Here is a 17511-nt window from a genome sequence, read left to right as displayed (position 1 = left end):
ATAATGGCTTTATTATTTGTGGTTTTTTAATTTTTGGTCCAGTTGGGTTGTTTGTCTCTATTTTGAGCTGGGCCTTGACAAGGTGGTTTTCAGCCCAAGCCTATTTGTCAAGCAAACCAACAAAATGGGTTGTTTGTCTCTATTTTGGGCTGGGCCTTGACAAGGTGGTTTGCAGCCCAAGCCTAGTTGTCAAGCAAACCAGCAAGGCAACTACCTTATGCGTGCAACAGCGGAAACCGAGTCTGCTCCTGGATCTCTTTAGACTCGGGAGTCGGGACTATAAGTTTTTTGTACCCGAAAAGCTGATAGGATTGTCTACTCAGACAAAAAACCATTTGTCAATTTGCCTTCTTTCACCGTTAGCTTCAATTATGTGTTTATTGGCAACATTTGGCAGCTCTTTTCAATGGTGACGAAGTGTGGAATTTGAGTCATTCATGGCGTGTATGAAGCTGGGATCCAAATCCGAAGTGTTTCACCTTGATGGCCAAACCTGGTTTGTCATTTTCTGTTTCTTCTTTTTCACATTCATTTACGATTTGTATTTTTAACTTTTTTTTTAGGTAATGACTGTGATTCATGATTGCTATGTGTTTGTGTGGGGATTTCTGAATGTGGGTTTGTAATGGTTTTGGAATTACTTGTTGGGTTTGTTTGTGCTGCATTTCTGAAATCAGAAGTTTTGGGAATCTTTTAGATTTTTGTTATAGAAAGAAAAAGACTTGTTTCTTTTATTTCTTTTGGAAATGGAGCTATGCTTGGCTTTCCTGATCAGTTGATCACAACACTAGGCAGTTCTTGGTTGTGACTTATGTGTCTCAGCTGAGACAACATGTATATGCAATTTAACTTCTCTCATCGTCTTATTCCTGCAATCTTATCGTCAATCTGTGTTGTTTATGTGCATTATTATTTGCCTTGAGACCTTCAGAAGCCATCCTCTCCTTCTCTCCCTGGTTTCCCCTCTTTTCTTAGGTCTTTGAAAGGAAGGCAGTGATGTCTATGGGAAATTGAGAATTAAGACCTGTTCCTCGGTACTAAGGATTTTGAATTGGGAGAAAGGATAACCAGAACACATATTGAGCTTGTGGAGGGGCGTTGATATTGCATGATTGTTAGTTGAATGTCTGTCTTAGTATGATTTTAACATGTCGTCTCGATTTGAATCAGTTCAAGTTCTGAATGATTCCTGAATTGGATTTTTCAACAATAATCATGTGGAATTACCTCTTGCTTAAATTAACAATTGAAATTTTGTTTGAGTTTATTTTTGGATGAAGTAGTGATTAACGGGTTTTGATGAGGCCAAGGCATACCTTTTGCAGGCTTTGCTCTACTGGACTTCCCATTGATGTCATTGTTGAAGTTGGAGATATGTCATTCCATCTCCACAAGGTATATTTTATTTATCCATGACTTCCTATTTTTATGCGGCAAAAGGTACTTAAGAGCCCCAAAAGAATGACTTGAAGCCATTCATATCCAAAATCACGAGATGATAATTTGGGGAAGTTTAGCTATATTAGCCTTGTGCACGAGAGTTGTTTTAAAAAAATTCCATTACTCTCGTGAATGCTAACACTTTACTCTTTCAGGCTCATCCATGGCTGACGGACTCTGGAAGGGAATAAATCTGCAGGCTCATGAACTGCCAAAAGCTCTCATTGGATTATTGTCCAAGTTTTATTCTTCGAACAACTATGGCTACGAACATCTATTGCTGGTTCGTTTTTTGTCTCTGATAAGCTCAACAATTCCCAAAATGCAAGTGGGAATCTTGCACTCTCTAGTCTCTAGAACTGAAATGCCCGGCCAAGCTAGAACCATGCAAGAGCATGTCGTAGCAATCGATGACATGAGGGAATGAGTCTTGGAACTTGAGAAAAAATCCTTGACTATAAAGCAAGAGATTGAGAAGCTGGATAAAACAAAAGGGAGTTGGAATTTATTCCCAAAAAATGTTTTTCAGATCAAAGTCAAAGTCTTGTGATTCAAAAGCTTCAAAACCCTGCAATGGAAAGTTACCGCCAGCATCCACAACACCATTCATGAATGGGAGAGAAAATGTTAAGGGTGAACCAGGGGATTGAATTTTGAAACTCTGAAGAAGAAATTTTTATTGCTGTAATATTTTTCTTCTGGAAAAGTTAGGTAGGTTTAACTTGTTCGCTTATCGTACAGTACTAATAAATGGTAGATCTTGAACATTTACCTCCTGCTGTTTAATTAATCTTTAAGCTTTTACTGCTCTCTATGGGGATAATAAATCAATAGCTAATACTGTTTGTTCTTCCTTGTGTTGTGATTTTGCAGGGCTGTGGACAATTATAGCAACTAATGGATTTCAGGTACATTATTCAAGTATGACATTTGGAGATTATTAATTCATTGTGGTTTGTAGGAAGTTGTAACAGTATAGCTACAACACATAAATATCTCCTCACTCTCCGCGATTACTTAATGGCGAACAACCCCTCAGCCGAGGGTTAAGGACTTAAGGTATATACTCGAACTGGATGGTACCCAAGTTCAAACCCCGCCTCCCGCTTACCTACCAAAAAAAAGATTACTTTATGAAAATCTATAATAAGTATAATTTTAATGAGATGAATATACATTTCCAACTAATGTACCAATCTCACATTGAGTCCTTATCCTTCTCAAGGTGGATCACGATGAGATGATCAAAATTATCTTACATGACAACCTGCATATTATTCATCATATTTTACATGAAATGACTAAACTATCCAAACAAAACCATAATGTATGTAATCCTATATTCCTATGCATAATACATTTATGGCTACTTAAGACATTTAGCAATTCATTTGATATTTAGGGAAGAAGAGACCATAAGGTCCATGCCTCACTTGTTCTCCTCCACTCAGAAGGTAATTGTGATTAGGGTTCTTTTGTTCCTCTTTTCCCTTCATTTTTATGTCATCTAACAAGCTTTTCTTGTGCTTATTTATACAAGTGTTAGTGATCAAATGGAGGGTTTGGACTCAAACGATGAACAACAATCTCAAGAAGCATATGGTGATGAGACTGGCCTTGCGATGAACTCAATGAAGAAGGCTCGACAAGGCCACAGGTTTGACCTTAATATAGACTCCAAGAATCTTAAAAGTTTATTAATTTGTAGAAAAAAAAAAAAAACATTTGAGGGATTTCATAGTTTTTGTCTTTCTACCTATTAAAGCTATTTCAAGAATTTTTTATTTTTTATAGAGGGTATATATATACATCTATGTTCAATTGATTAATTTTTATATGTTTTTGGTTGAGTTATGAGGAACTTAATTGATTATTTGCCTGTTAATGGATCAACCACTTAAATTTCATATTCTTTCCTTGTGTGCTTAATTGTTTATTTTTTATGCTGTATTATTTCTAAAAGAATTTCAATTTTTATTTTTTATTTTTTATCTTGCAGAAAGATGGATGAAATGCTTGATCATGATGTGCAGCTAGAGAAAGGAATGAAATCTCTCAAAGTAATTAACATACATTTATTTTCTCTCTTTTTTTAAAAAATAAGGAATTAACATATTTTTCAGTAATCCAAAAATATTATTTATCCATTAATCCAAAAATATTATTTATCCATTTTGTCTGACTAACATACTTGTAATTATATAAAAATTAAGGTTCATAGGGCCATCACTGGTTCAGTAAGGATCAAGGATGCTGGATTTGAAGGTTCATTGGAGAGGTCTTCAATGAAGCAAAAGGTTTCTACCAATTCTGAAAAAGGTAATATAATTACACCCTTTCCTTGTTTAGAAAAGGAAAATGAAAAATCACGTGGGTATCGCCTAGCGGTGAATATCTCTATGACCAAACCTTATGCATTCAGTAGGTCCCGAGTTCGATTCTCACTGAAGTAATCCTGTGGTCACTCGTTGGGTTTTGACGCAACTTACATTGTTGTTGGGTAGAAAACTTTGTGTATATATAAATGTCACTGGACTGCTACTATATAATTTAGTGTCTGAGAAAAAATGACAATATTCATGGCAGGGAACCGATCGAGACCTATATTCACTGCCGAGCCTACAGGCTCTTTGAAGTTGGAGACAGATTTGGGGTTAAAGTGTGATGAGCAGCTTGGGTGTTTCACATGCCACAAATGTGGACAGTTTATTTCTTGGGACGACAATGTCTACATGTACATGTAAGATTCATTTATCTGTTTCTACATATACATATATGATATATATCTATCCGTGGAGATTCTCATATGTGGATATCCGTATACGGACTCCGACATCCAACGGCTGTGAAAATGGGCTGAAACAGTGAGTCCGGTCTTGTATTAAAGTAGTAGCTCTTATTTTCTGTGGAAAAGGGATCCGTAAACAATAATGTTTATGAACTTCCGCATGTGAGAAGATCCACATATATATATATAGATATATAATTATCATTTTATAAATCTTTGACAATAATGTTTACATTTCATGAATTACAGGGACTGTGCATTTTGCAGCACAAAGTGTAGAGGTGCTCCATGGGATTTTGATCGTGCAAAAAGGAAGTAAACACAATGAAGAGGAGATTCTTGAGTTGCAATAAATTTGAAACATTTTTTTCTTTCCCTAAAAAGGGTTGAGGTTATCTGCCTTGGATTATTAATTTTCAGTAGATAATAATTTATTGGGCAATTATTGCTCGAAATAATATCCTCCTACATGGGTGTGTAGAGGACTCCATTGAGTAATATTATCATTTTCATTTAGTTTGTTTAATTTAATTTGTTTATTTTATATAAAATATAAAATATTTGTCCACAAGGTCAAAACATATGAACTCAAGAGGTTTTGAGTTCGATTTTTATCGGAAACAATACCTTTGTGTCCACTCTGTTATCATGTGGGGAACTTATGTGTGCGAGTTTGATAGCTCGAGTTTAGATCGATATCAGTTGTCCAAAAGGATAATCTTGTTTGGTGTCGATCTCGGTTATCAAAAAAATGTTTACAAACGAATGAATTTTACTATTTAGTGATATTTTATATTGTTTATGAAGAACAAACTATTTGAACTATTTCTATTTCAGTCTTTCTATTCTCAAACATGATTTTCCCCCCCTTATCCCCCACTTGAGGGAATGGCCCAAGTTTTTTCTGAATTTTCTTTTGGGGTCTTTGGACTTGGTTTTCACAGAAGCCCAAAACGAACTTAAGCTCAAGCCCAACATTAATCGCTCCACTTGGGCCTTCTTCAGCCCACACGACAAGCAACCACTTCGGCTTCCCCTTCCTCTTTGCTTCTCCCTCTACTCGAGACGTTCTGGTAAAGTTGTAAACTCGGTCGAAGATTTAATAATTTCCCAGGAATCTCAAACGGAGATCAAAGCGCTTTCAAATCTGACATACGTACCAGGTACTTGTGTGAAATCTCGACCTTCCTCGAAGAACTCAGTTATGTATTCATGTTTCGGGTGATAAGAAATGTAAAAAGTTTACTTTAATTTACCTTCGTTTTTCTGCGTGATGATCGTAAAAGTTTATGTAGTATAGCAATTTGGGAGTACAATCTGGAGATAAGGAAACGTAAAAGATTATATTGTGTACAGATGAATGAGTGAAAGTGTAGGGATGGTAGAATGGTTGGAAACGCAGTTAAGATTGTTTGAATTTTGTTATTGTTAGCAAACCCTAAAATTTGAATTTTCTAGAATGGCATAATTTTTGGGCTTAGGTTTGAAATTGGTGGTGGTTGTAAATTTGTAATGGGCGAACTATACTGAATTGGCTTCTTGATTATTGCTAGGGATCATGTTTGAAATTAATTTGATTCTGATTTGATATTGCAGTTTACATTGCTTTTGTGGTGTTGGCAATGGCAACAATTGAATATGGTACAGGTCAGCCATGTAAGAGTGTTAGTGCTGCTAAGATGCAGGGTTCGATTTCCTCGTTCAAACGATGGGGTCAAAGCACACGTGTGTTAGATATGGTCTTCCTATGATTTCACTTGCTGTGTTTGAGACTTTTGGCCCTTCTCATCTCTTGCAGGGGAGGTTAGTGCATTTTCCATTTTGAATCTTGTGTCTTATTGTTATTATTTGCCTTAGATGAAAATGTAATGTTGCATCCATGATCCATCAGTTAATTCAAATTATAAACTTGTGGATTCTTGCGTAAACTTATCGAGAATATTTTACTTGACGGTTCTGTGCTTTAGCTCTTGAATAGTATATATATCAAGCGAATTTTTCGCTTGTGGATTGCGGTAAGGTTGCAGAAATCTGCTGTTCCTAGACCCATTCTTGAGGGCATTGTGGGGTGTTAAGCAGTGATCAATAATTTCTTATTATCAAAATAAATTGTTAATCTGCTGTGTATTCTTTACTGTATATTGTCGGGGTTTATAAACTATAGCATGCGTATGTTGATTCGGGATCGAAGACTATTCTTTCTTCATTCTTATTATCTCTTGGTTCGTGTTAGCATTTAGTTGGCTTGTTTTTAAAGAAAAGAAAAAGAGTTTGTCCATCCAGTCAGCTCCTCTAGTTTTCAGTCTTAGCAACAGCATCATTTCTCATCCTCCAATCCTCCCATTAAAATGCATTAGGATTTTGTAGTTCAGCAAGGATATTGGCATATTGCTAAGGTGAAGAATGATGAAGAGTGGGAAATCATAGAGACAAGAAAGGCATTATCGAGAACTGGGCCAATAGATGCATACAAGTCAAAGAAGATTTCACTGGAGGAAGAGCTAAAGGTACAGTAGTTTTGCTAGTATCTTTCTTGAACTGTTATTGATAACTTGATAGCTTACTTGTCACGTCTTTCTGTTATAGGCTTTGCAGAAGAAGGTGGACATAAACAATTAATATTATGAGTACAAGAAAATTCTCAGGCCAAATGAAGGCAAGTTGGCCTAGTTTTAGGCACATAGTTCAGTTCCTTGTTTTGTCACTAGTACTGTATAACAAAATGAGTTCTCTAGGGGGGGGGGGAGAGAGAGAGAGAGAGAGAGAGAGAGAGAGAGAGAGAGGAGAGTTTGTGAAAAGAATTCAGAGCATATGAAATATATATATTAGGAGAAGAGTTCACCCCAACCATTTCACAATTACATGCTTATACCCAGTTATCCCAAGAGAAAAACCATTTCTCCTTATGTACACCACCCCAACAGCACAAAAAAAAAAAAGAAAACAAGATACCTAGTGTTCCCTTCCTCCCCCCTTCTGAAATATAGTCTCTCACCCTCTTCTTTTTTTATTCATTTACATATTACAATACAGGAGCATAATCCCAGCTGCAAAACCATTACTTTATCTAATCCAACTTTCACCCCCTCCAATTAAAATATGAAAAAAAGAGGGGTGGAGGGCCACTCAATAAGCCGGTTCAAGATAATGCCAACAGCTGCAATTACCTTGGCTTCGGTTGTGATCCGAATGACAGTAATGGTTGGACAAGCCTCTGAGCTGAGGGACTACGGAGAAACATGGCCTGAGAACGAGTAACCATATCAGCCATTGATGGGGTTTGATAAGCCTGGACAAGGCTTGAACCATCAATAGAGTCGCCTCTTGCTGTTGCTCTTTGCCAGGAATGTGAGCTCAGACCTGAAAGAATATATGCCCTTCCAGACGCCTCATATACATGCCTGCTTGCCATCCTCTCTTGCATCTCCTTGAGCTCGGCATCCAATGCAATACAGAGGCAATCATGGGATTTAGCTGACACGGTCTGTGACAACAACTGCCAGAAATTTTCAAGGATAGAAGCTGCACCAGCTAGATCTCCCTGTTCAGCAACAGCTCTGGCTTGTGCCATAGCCTCAGCTGCTTGGAGTCTGTTTTGCTGCCTGTCCACTTCAATAGATATGACTGCTTCACCGGCTACTTCAGGCCTTGCAATCCTAAGTTCTTCACTTTCCACCGTGACCATTTCTTTGGTTAAGGCATCCTTGTAAGTACATCTCACCTTTAGCAAAGGGGTTTCATATCCAGAAGACTCTGCTGGTACGTTAACTGAAAACAGAAAATCCCTTTCTTCATCAGCATACAAATCTCCAACATCAACAAATCCTGCACGCCCATCAGCCATCACCCGGCTCGGATAACTTCCGGTTTTCAGTGAACCAACATGAACACTTGGGTGTACACACTGAACCCCCACTTGCAGCTCCTGCACCACAACACTCAGAAGACCTCCAATGCATTGTGCAAATGCATCCTGGATCGCGGCTTCAGTTTCAATAAAAGAAAAGGTCCCCCCAGAGATCTCAGATATTGAATGCATAGAGGAAGCATCATGATCTGCGCCAAAGCCAAAAGCATGTACAGGGACCTGGAATCCCACATTCTCACCACCATGAATGGACGAAGGAAGGAGCGAGTGGTAGTTTGGTTGGGTATGGTTGCCCCCAGAACCACTGACATTATAAGTATCTTGCCCATCAGATAGCAGAATTATACTTGCAACGGGATTCTTTTCCCTTCGATCTTCCATTACTTTTACACCCTTTCTGAGACCTTCAGCAATATTGGTTCCACCATTAGCAACCAATGAATTAACAGCTTGAAGTGCTTGCTGCCTGCCTGTCTCAGTCATTCGACAGAGGGGGAAGAGGCGACACGCTGTGGATGAGAAAGCAATAACCGAGAGCCTGTCATTGGAGCTAAGGCTCTGTATTACAAACCCCATTGCTCGTTTTAGCAATGCAAGCTTTGTGCCGGCCATACTGCCACTGATGTCAAGAATTGTAACTAAGTCAACCGGAGCACGAGGAGTTTGTGAAAACTGTGGCAAGTTAACCAGGTTTCTGCTGAGATTTGTTCTCGTAACTGCAGCAGCCGCTTTAAGATGAACTAAAACAGTAAAGTTATCATAAGATTTAGACCGCGGAGCAGTGGATACTTCTGGGAATGTCTTAATCTCTATTGTTCTAGTGAATTTGCTATCAGCAGAACTCCTGTTGTAAGAGCTTATCTCAGCAGATGTTGGTTGGATGTCCAATGATTCATCATCATCAAAAACATCTGACTCAGGAGCATGGAGAAGTGGAACAATATGCCGGCGATTCAGATCTCGATGAGGAGAAGGTAGTCGGCGAAGTGCAGACATCAAAGTATTGTTTTGAGGCCAACCTACTGGAGGATCCAAATCAGAAGCTTGCGAGGGGATTTCTTGCCATTTCGCTCTACAGACGGGACAAACATGGTTGCCATGTTTCACACTTGAAGCAATGCAGTGAAAGTGAAAGGTATGTGAACACTCGGCTGTGAAAATTGCACGGCCCCCTCCTTGTTTCATCTTGGTCAAGCATATTGAGCAAGTTTGCTGCATATATAGAGTAAATGTTAACAAAGAATCTTAAACACATGATAAAATTTATCTTAACATTAGGGGTGTAGACGGTCATTTTTTTTTTTTGTAAATTTAACCGATCAATAGTTCAGTTAACAATAGTCGGTTCTACGTAAAAAAATAATAATTTCAGTTTGATTCTAGGGGGTTTTTAACACTCGTGACAGCGTTAAACCTTTGAACCATGAATCAATAAATTTTCTGCTTGTCGCATCAGTCCGGTTTTAAAAACCTTGAAAAAATCCAATTATTGAACCAACTTCATCATCCCCACCCATTTTTTAAAACAATCGACACAGCACGTACCAGTACACATATCACATATCAAATCCAAAGTGAAACCAGGAAAACATAAAAATCATATATCCATCATTCAAAACCCATCACAAACAAAAACAGAGCAAACAAAGTCACAAAGTGAAACCGTTAAAACTTAGAAGAAGCAAACTCAAGAAATGACAGAAAACAAACCTTGGAGGATTTGCTGCTCAAGTTTTTGGACAAACTCAACCCCGGAGAAGAGGGTGTGGTGGGAGTGATTGGTGTTGAAAGCAGAGCAGCGTCAGATAATCTCTCGGTTGAATCAGGCGGTGCTGAGTCCTCTAAAGTTCTCGGATCATAAACACACAGATTTCTACCCAAAGCAAGCTTTGCTTTTCTCCATTTACTCCCCATTATTTCTTCTTCACCAATACTATTTTCAAGAGAGATTGCTCCAAAGTCCAATAAAATCTACAAAACCGAAGCAACACCAAGAAAAAAACCAGATCGCGAAGTTCTTTTCTTGGAATTAAGCTGCTTTTGCTTTTGTTTAAGGGGAAGTCTCGGAAAGAAAGAGTAGAAAGAGAGAGGTAATGGGCAGCAATGGAGGAAGAGGAGTCAGTTTTACAGAGAAATAGACAGAGAAGTGTCAAGTTTGTGTCTTTATCGCTGAGAGAAAATGGGGTTGAGAGATTTGATGGTGAGAGTACTAATACAAAGAGTATAAGACTAGCCTTCTTGATGTAAACTTGTAATCCATGGCCGCCATCGAAGAGAGAGAGAGATAGAGTAAGAGAGGTGAGGAGTGTTGACTTTTGACCTGATCTGTGTGTGGGACTGAGTCGACTGACTGGTTTTTATTGAGACTTTGGAGAATGGTAAAAGACAACAACACATATCATGAATATTACAGAAAACAAATACTCAATAATTTCAATAAAAAAGAAAGTAAGAAAGAAAGCCAATGCTTGCTTTATTGGTTTTCTTCATTATTGCAAATTATTTTTGCTTATGACCATAGTATATTAGTATATAAGATATGGTACTTTTATTATTTGTTCTCTCATGGATATTTAAAGATGTTCTCTCATATATCCCTCCCCCTCCAATATGGCATAGTATACATATGTGTATAAAGTTTGACTCTTACAGAGTAATAACTTTATAGCCATGTTCTGGGCTTTGATTCAATTTATTTTGTCGTCAATTGAAAAACTTCTGTGCACATGAGTTCAACTGTATGAATTTAATCTCACATTGAATGTCAAAAGGACAACTTTGTATGTTGTCGTTATTGGTTAAAAAAGTATATTTACATTTAGCTTTTTTTATATGTATATTTAGCTTTTTAATGGTGGAGAATATTAGGTCTCAATATTCAAAGGTTAATTAGGTGTATTATTGGGGCATCAAAAAATGATGTAGTTGGGAGTGCACTATCCAAGCACATCACATGAGTAGTGGAGTTTCCTATTCCCAAATAACTTTATTGCACAAACCCTCAAAAAAGACAACCTTTTAAAAGAAAATTTTGTCTATCTTTTTTATTGAATTGCAAAAAGTTATATATTCCTCTCCCCCACTAAACTCCATCAACAAAGAACCAAGACAATGAGTCCTTTTCATTTCACCTCTCCTTTTGAGACCACACTTGCCTTTCTCCATCTCTATCTCTATATCTCTCTTACAATCTATATACATCTATATATAGATACACATCTATGTGTGTGTACATAGGGTTAGTGGAGATCCATTAACAAAGAATCCTCTCATAAAAATTGAACTTTGTGGGGAGAATTCGAAGGGGGATTGGATTCCCTTTACAACACCTCTAAATTTGCCACACTTTCTAGGGCAAGTCAACGAGGTACCTTTTCCTTTCTTTTGCTTTTATGTGGAAATATTATGCACAAAAGGGAACCTCTCTCTTATCATATGGTATCACCCACTTGGGTGTTGGTGATTAAGGTTAGTGGGGAAATGCCTTGGACTTGGAAATGGCACTCTTTACACATTCTTTGATTCTCTCTAAATATCTTTAGATATGTAAGATTGCACTTTAGACATCCAACATGAATTTAAATTCTAGTTATTAGACCTGTGTGCACAGAAGTTTATCACATGACAACAGGATAGGTTGGGCTAAAGTTCAACACGTTACCACAAGGTATTACTCCCAATGAAAATGAACTCAGGACCTCGCGAGTCCTTTGATCTCAAAGAAATTCACCCATTATGCTGTTAATTTAGATGTCCCGACTCCTGAAATCTGGCCCAAGTTGAACTTTGTCCAATCCCAGACCATGGGGCCTTTTCTTTTAACAGAGTTGGCCCAACAAATAGGCCAGGTGGGTCAGGCCCATAGAGGCCCAATGTATTGTTCTGAACAGAAATTGTATCACAAACATCCCCACTTTGAAGTATGAACAATCAGAAGTTGCAGAACTATGTTGATGGAATCATTTTCATATAAAACTATAAAAGTAGTGTGTGTATATGTGTGTATATATATGTGTGTGTGTCTCCTCATCAATGAGAAAAGAAAATCCAAAACAGTTACAAGAACAAAAACTTTCTCAAATAAATTTGTAAGGAAATGCCTTGTACTAGAATCTCTCATCATTTTGTATATTTGTGAAATGCAGAATACCTCAAGCTGTACCGTCGGCCCGATCCTCAACTGTTGTCCATCGTATCTCAACATGTACCAGTCCATTCCTTGAATCTATCAGATGATACTTTTGGTTGATACGTCCGTTGCGCACGATGTCAGTCAGATCGATTTCTACATACCCCAGTGATTCCTGAAGAGAATATGAACCCAATATTCAGGTATTGTAGAACATGAAAAGTAAGCTAAAGGTAGCAGAAGTAGAACATTATTGTGATACCTTTGAACGAAAACTAAAGCCTGATCGCTTACTCACGACCTCTATACGGATCTTCTCATGTAAAGGAGGATCCTCAAGCATGAATTGGAACTCTTCGTTCCAACGTGGGTCGCGAGTTTTTCTTATCATCTGAAGAAACCAAAATGCATAAAAAAAATTAATACTCTAGAAACATTGGAGGAAGATTTCTATGGAAGACCAAATGGGAAGAAAATAATATTCAACTCCAGAAACTGGAAAGCTTCTGTTAATTCATGGGTAGAAGTAGGATAGCGAGGTAGGATAAGTCGTTCGCTAATACCTTTTACATGCTGTTTTATTCAACTAATAACCTGTAAACATCATGTCAGAACTATGCTATTGAAACCTTAAGAGTTCTCAAGGATACTTGAACGTGGTAGCGGTGAAGAAATTATCCGAAATTTGGATTAAAGAACAATTAAGAAGAGCAGAGTATGTTACTTCTTTAAACGTATTTTTTTTTTTTTTTGCGTCTACTAATTGCCTTCTTAGCAATCTTCACATTTGACTGGATCATGGATGTTAATAGATTTATGTAGAACAAGATTACAGTAAACAGTAATCTGCAGAGGAAACTAAATTTAACGTCAGCCTAAGCCAATGCCAGTTGACATGCCAATAGAGTGAAATATTTATAAAAATTAGAAAACTATACCTTTGTTTTCTTGGTCTCTCCTCTGAAGAGTACTAAAGCATGAGGATTATTGTGACGCTCCCCTTCTACATCTTCTGCTCCTTGAAGTGTAACTGAGAGTAGACCTGCTCCACTCAGAGTCTCATCATCTGATGAACTATCAATTCCACTTTGCTTTCTTTCATATCTCTCAAGAACTTCATCAAAACTACCATGGTCTGCTTTAAAAGGGACAAAGGTCAACTCCACCACAATTTGCCCTCTTTTCTTCTGGTCTTTTGGATCACTCACATCGGTACTTTTAAGCAAATCAAGAGTTAACTCCTTAGTCTCATGAGGAGTAAGTAGTTTCAAAGGCACTAACTGCATTCCCAACTTGTCATGCTTACCAACCTGTGAACAATTACAAGACAAAGAAACCAAATCTAAAACCTCATTGCAAATCAACTGACACCGTTACGATGTTCTGAGCTGATAAACAAGATGACACCACAAAATTAACATACTATAACGACTTTTCAGAAACAGTTTTGATCAGAAGAAATTCACGAGGCTTGTTTAGATGCTTGAAGACCGAAATGTATGAGTTAGTTAAGTTGATGTATTCGGATGAGGAACACAGAAAATCTATTCTTAATTTCAGGTTACTTTTACTTTCTTCAACTTTGTTGGCAATTAAATGGAGGATAATGGAGTAACCTTGTCCCAGTCATAGACTTGTAACCGAAGAACTTGAGACTGGGGTTCTTTCACAATAAGCTTGAATTTTTCATTCCATTCAGGATTCAAGTTTTTCTTCTTGATAGTGGTTTTCCGAGCCGGCAGTCTCTCTCCAGTTAGGCTGAGTTTGACATAAGGATCAGATGTTCCCAGAAAATCCATCTTCAAGAGCTTCATTGCACGCACAACCTTTACATGCAGTATGCCCACAGGCTTCTTTATGGCCCCTCTGAAATAAGCAAACAAGAATGACAACAAATAAAAACAGTATAGTTAGAACCATTTTATTGGCTTGCGGACAAGAATGCAGTGAAGAAACTATGAGACCAGTATCTTTAGGCCTACAATTAGTTCTGATGATTTAATATTACAATTCTAACAGTCACAGGAGCCACTCTGATTCCTGGTAAAAAAAAAAGATAAACAGCTCTCGTGCATAAGGCTCCCGCAGTGGGAGGGGCAACTCTACCACTCTATGCCACTCAGATTTACACATTGTTAACTTAGCAAAATAAGAAAAGACAAAATGTGATTGGTTTATCAGTGAATAATAACTAACTCAACATTAACCAAAGCTGTTAAATCTCACGTTGAGGCATCAAGAATAGGAATTTCAAGAGTCTGAGGCCAGAGGTAAAGACTTGCCACTTGTTTTTTAATGGTTTCCTGCAAACATCTTGATAGTCAGTGATTTTATGTAAGGCAGTGGAATGAGTCAATAAAAACACAGTCTGCCAAACATCCATTTCCAAATTTTAAAAAAAAAAAAATCCCAATTCCTACCCAAGTGCAGCACCTGGACAATGTGATAGAGGCCTGGTATGGACATAACATCCCCTCCCAATATTTTCAGTCCAAAGTCCACATGTGGCTGTTGATCCAAAGAAAAATCATCACAGAATGTCATATATCTCACTTCAATTGGAAGTACAAATTGAACTTTTAATTTTCACAAGAAGTTATCCTACCTTTTCCATCAAAGAGACCACAATTTTTGCGAAACATGGAAATGTTGAAACCAGAGGTTTCAACGTTATCCGAGGTGCTACAAATATTTGCAAATCCACTAGCTGCAAAAGAAGGATTATCAGTCTTCTAGGAGAAAAGCATCTTTATGATGGAAAAAAGAATCCGGTTCTTCTGCCAAAGATTGTCCATTTTGGGCTCTTCTGACCTGAACTGTAATTCGAAAAGACTTCAATTTTATCACCAAAGTAATGTTGGGATTGCCAGCCCACCTAATTGCCGGTTCCATAACTAACTCCTTCTCATTAGTCTCGAACACCTTAATACCTGCGACATTGTATAATTACATTATTAAACAAAAAAAAAACTTATGAAGTAAGTAGCACCGTCACCACCACCATCATTATAGTCTTTATCATCAGCAGAATGAATCTGTATGAGAAGTTAGTGAGAATTCACCATGAATTATCCTTCCCCATTCATTCCCATCAAAAGCTACACTCTCAAGTCTCAACTAATCCTATAGAGATTATGTCATTTTTTATCACTTCCATTCAGGTTCATTTGAGTATCAATTAAATATAGAAGAACAATTAATATTTGAAAATTGCTGAGCATATATATTCCCTGATGTTCTAAGCATTTTAAGCAGCTAATGAATGTTTTATTGTTGGTCCTGTTTTTACTTCTGCTAGTGATATATCCCAGTTGATAATATGAAGAATATAGGAGATTTGATTTCCTTAATTATAGCTAACATATTACATCCCTTAGATGCTTCTCAATTCATATATGATATTACCAACCACTGTTTTTCAATATCCAGGACTTACCTTGAAATGTTGGAGGTAGAGTTCCCAGACTTAGTTTCTGAAACTCAATTGCTTCGACCAGATATTTTCCAGTGTAATCCTTAAAAATAGGTTCTGCCGTGTTCCTTATGGTAGCACAAATTGCCTGTGAATTAAATCAAACCCACAATTAATAAATCATCTATAAGACAATCACAGTTCAAGCTGTGAGATCACCTTATCAAGGAATGGCCACATATCTGAGACAAACTTGTTTAACCAGTCCATCTGTGATCACATACATATATCAATTAGTTGATTGTGTACCCTAAAGCCTGATATCGTAAACACGGCACGAGACCTGCATGCACTTACACGATCATAATCAGGGCTCTTTACCCATAATGGAACCTCAGGTAGAACGTCAAGCAAAGCAGTGGCATCCATCTCGGTAAGTGGCGTACAAACTGGATCCTGTCATACATAATCTTGGTATCAGCTAGGGATAAGCATATTCTTCATAGTGGAAGACATCTATAATACAGATAGCATACTGAACTTGCCTACAGCAAAAGTTTTATACCACTGAAATGTAATGCAATGCACTTTTCAAGCTCTTTTCTTAATTTCCAACTATGAGTACAATAAAGATTACAAAAGCAATTTGACGACTCATGTTTGAGTATCAATACATAAATATCAAAAGACCCATTTGGAATCCACCCTTTTGGTAACTTTATCTCTATGTTTGAAAGTGCAAAAAAGACCAGAAGCAGCAAAAAGAAAAGATTATTCATGTCACATTTGTGGAATCTCCTGTTATATCATAGCCTCAGCGAATGAAACAGTCAATTGTGACTTTCTAACAAAGTCTGTTTCAGATAATTCGACCAATATTGCATTGTAACACAATTATGATTACAACTAAGATTAACCAGCCAAAGAAATTATAAACACATTTAGAATTTTCTCTTGCACATCAACAACATTGCACCAACCAAAATTGAGAAAACAAACTCGAATTCTGCAAGAAAAATCAAGCACCAAAGCTTTCTCAATTAGAAAAACTAACCAGTAGATGAACAATAACATTACAAAAGATGCAAAAAGTCTATCAATCGTTTAAAAAGGAAACCCAGATCATTTGTAAGATCAGTTACTCCTAAAATGCCCCAAGAGAGGGAAGATATTACCTCAATATCTTTGGGCTGTGAGTCTACAAAGAGAAAGAAACCCACCAAGAGTCCTAATGGAACTCCAATCCCAAAACCAACAACTCCCACAAAAGTGCTCAAGAATCCCATTATTTCTCTGCAACCTCTAAAACAGCAAAACAAAAGGAGAAAACAAATCACAAACACATTAAGTGCATACCCATATGTTTATCTGCAATATATATGAATAGAGACACAATGGGGAAGAGAAATAGAGAAGAGAAAGAGAAAGCCGGCGATAAAATCCAATGGAAAAAATATTGTACATGTCGTGGGAAGCGTAACGAATGGACAGAGTCCCAAATGAAACAGCCAAAACAGAACTCACGTTTGTTGTTTTCCCTGGAAACAAACAATGCTTCTCCAATACAATTTTCAAAATCAAACTACACCACTCAGTCCAGGTCGGATCCCGTCCAGGTCACACCTTTTTTGATTTGTGATAGCTGTGATTCTTAATCTTGAAGCTTCTTTAATACCCATTGGTTCTGAAGTTTCGCCATTTGTTTTTCATGTAAATAAGGAGGATACCATTTGTAAGGAATTCTCTGTTTATGAGGAACTAGGAAGTCCTCAGTTCAATTCACACTATAAGTGATAATCTTGAGGTTATGCTTAGCTTAATTTGTCATGTCGTGTGGATCGTGACGGTTAGAATTTAGGTTCATATCGAATGTC

The 17511-nt window shown here is 37.4% G+C and overlaps 3 protein-coding genes and 2 long non-coding RNA genes across 13 annotated transcripts; 3 read left to right on the top strand and 2 right to left on the bottom strand.

Annotated features, from left to right (window-relative positions):
• The first annotated feature begins 142 nt into the window (after positions 1–142).
• LOC119980449 lies at positions 143–4754 on the top strand. Of its 4 annotated transcripts, none has more exons than XM_038823147.1 (10): positions 215–496; positions 1326–1395; positions 1596–1723; positions 2314–2348; positions 2843–2894; positions 2981–3097; positions 3440–3500; positions 3654–3759; positions 4027–4180; positions 4478–4754. In XM_038823147.1, the coding sequence occupies exons 6-10, from the start codon at positions 2994–2996 to the stop codon at positions 4545–4547; spliced, it is 495 nt and encodes a 164-aa protein (XP_038679075.1). In that variant the 5' UTR covers positions 215–496; positions 1326–1395; positions 1596–1723; positions 2314–2348; positions 2843–2894; positions 2981–2993; the 3' UTR covers positions 4548–4754. The 4 variants fall into 4 exon arrangements, with proteins under 4 accessions (XP_038679073.1, XP_038679072.1, XP_038679075.1 ...); XM_038823146.1 differs by having other exon boundaries at positions 1596–2151; XM_038823145.1 differs by lacking the exon at positions 2843–2894 and having other exon boundaries at positions 143–496.
• Positions 4755–5195: 441 nt separating this feature from the next.
• On the top strand, positions 5196–7167 carry LOC119980893. Of its 3 annotated transcripts, none has more exons than XR_005463956.1 (4): positions 5196–5391; positions 5825–6031; positions 6586–6735; positions 6815–7167. It is a non-coding gene; the product is annotated as an uncharacterized LOC119980893 (long non-coding RNA). The 3 variants fall into 3 exon arrangements; XR_005463955.1 differs by having other exon boundaries at positions 5235–5391; positions 6601–6735; XR_005463954.1 differs by having other exon boundaries at positions 5235–5391; positions 6596–6735.
• LOC119980891 (E3 ubiquitin-protein ligase WAV3-like) lies at positions 7052–10812 on the bottom strand. The gene is made up of 2 exons (XM_038823724.1): positions 9807–10812; positions 7052–9308 (listed from the first exon to the last, which is right to left on the bottom strand). The coding sequence occupies exons 1-2, from the start codon at positions 10008–10010 to the stop codon at positions 7392–7394; spliced, it is 2121 nt and encodes a 706-aa protein (XP_038679652.1). The 5' UTR covers positions 10011–10812; the 3' UTR covers positions 7052–7391.
• LOC119980894 lies at positions 9093–13154 on the top strand. The gene is made up of 3 exons (XR_005463957.1): positions 9093–9231; positions 12242–12428; positions 12838–13154. It is a non-coding gene; the product is annotated as an uncharacterized LOC119980894 (long non-coding RNA).
• On the bottom strand, positions 12122–17351 carry LOC119980892 (synaptotagmin-3-like). 4 transcript variants are annotated; one of them, XM_038823725.1, is made up of 13 exons: positions 17100–17351; positions 16813–16939; positions 15995–16093; positions 15857–15907; positions 15662–15785; positions 15037–15155; positions 14831–14932; positions 14659–14733; positions 14452–14528; positions 13842–14091; positions 13164–13535; positions 12488–12616; positions 12122–12400 (listed from the first exon to the last, which is right to left on the bottom strand). In XM_038823725.1, the coding sequence occupies exons 2-13, from the start codon at positions 16921–16923 to the stop codon at positions 12248–12250; spliced, it is 1662 nt and encodes a 553-aa protein (XP_038679653.1). In that variant the 5' UTR covers positions 16924–16939; positions 17100–17351; the 3' UTR covers positions 12122–12247. The 4 variants fall into 4 exon arrangements, with proteins under 4 accessions (XP_038679653.1, XP_038679654.1, XP_038679655.1 ...); XM_038823726.1 differs by having other exon boundaries at positions 17162–17351; XM_038823727.1 differs by lacking the exon at positions 17100–17351 and having other exon boundaries at positions 12527–12616; positions 16813–17093.
• Between the last annotated feature and the right edge of the window lie 160 nt (positions 17352–17511).

Source organism: Tripterygium wilfordii, chromosome 16 (assembly GCF_013401445.1).
Source record: "Tripterygium wilfordii isolate XIE 37 chromosome 16, ASM1340144v1, whole genome shotgun sequence".
Classification (NCBI taxonomy): domain Eukaryota; kingdom Viridiplantae; phylum Streptophyta; class Magnoliopsida; order Celastrales; family Celastraceae; genus Tripterygium; species Tripterygium wilfordii.
The sequence above is the reverse complement of the archived record's forward strand: the minus strand, read 5'-3'. Positions and strand labels throughout refer to the sequence as shown.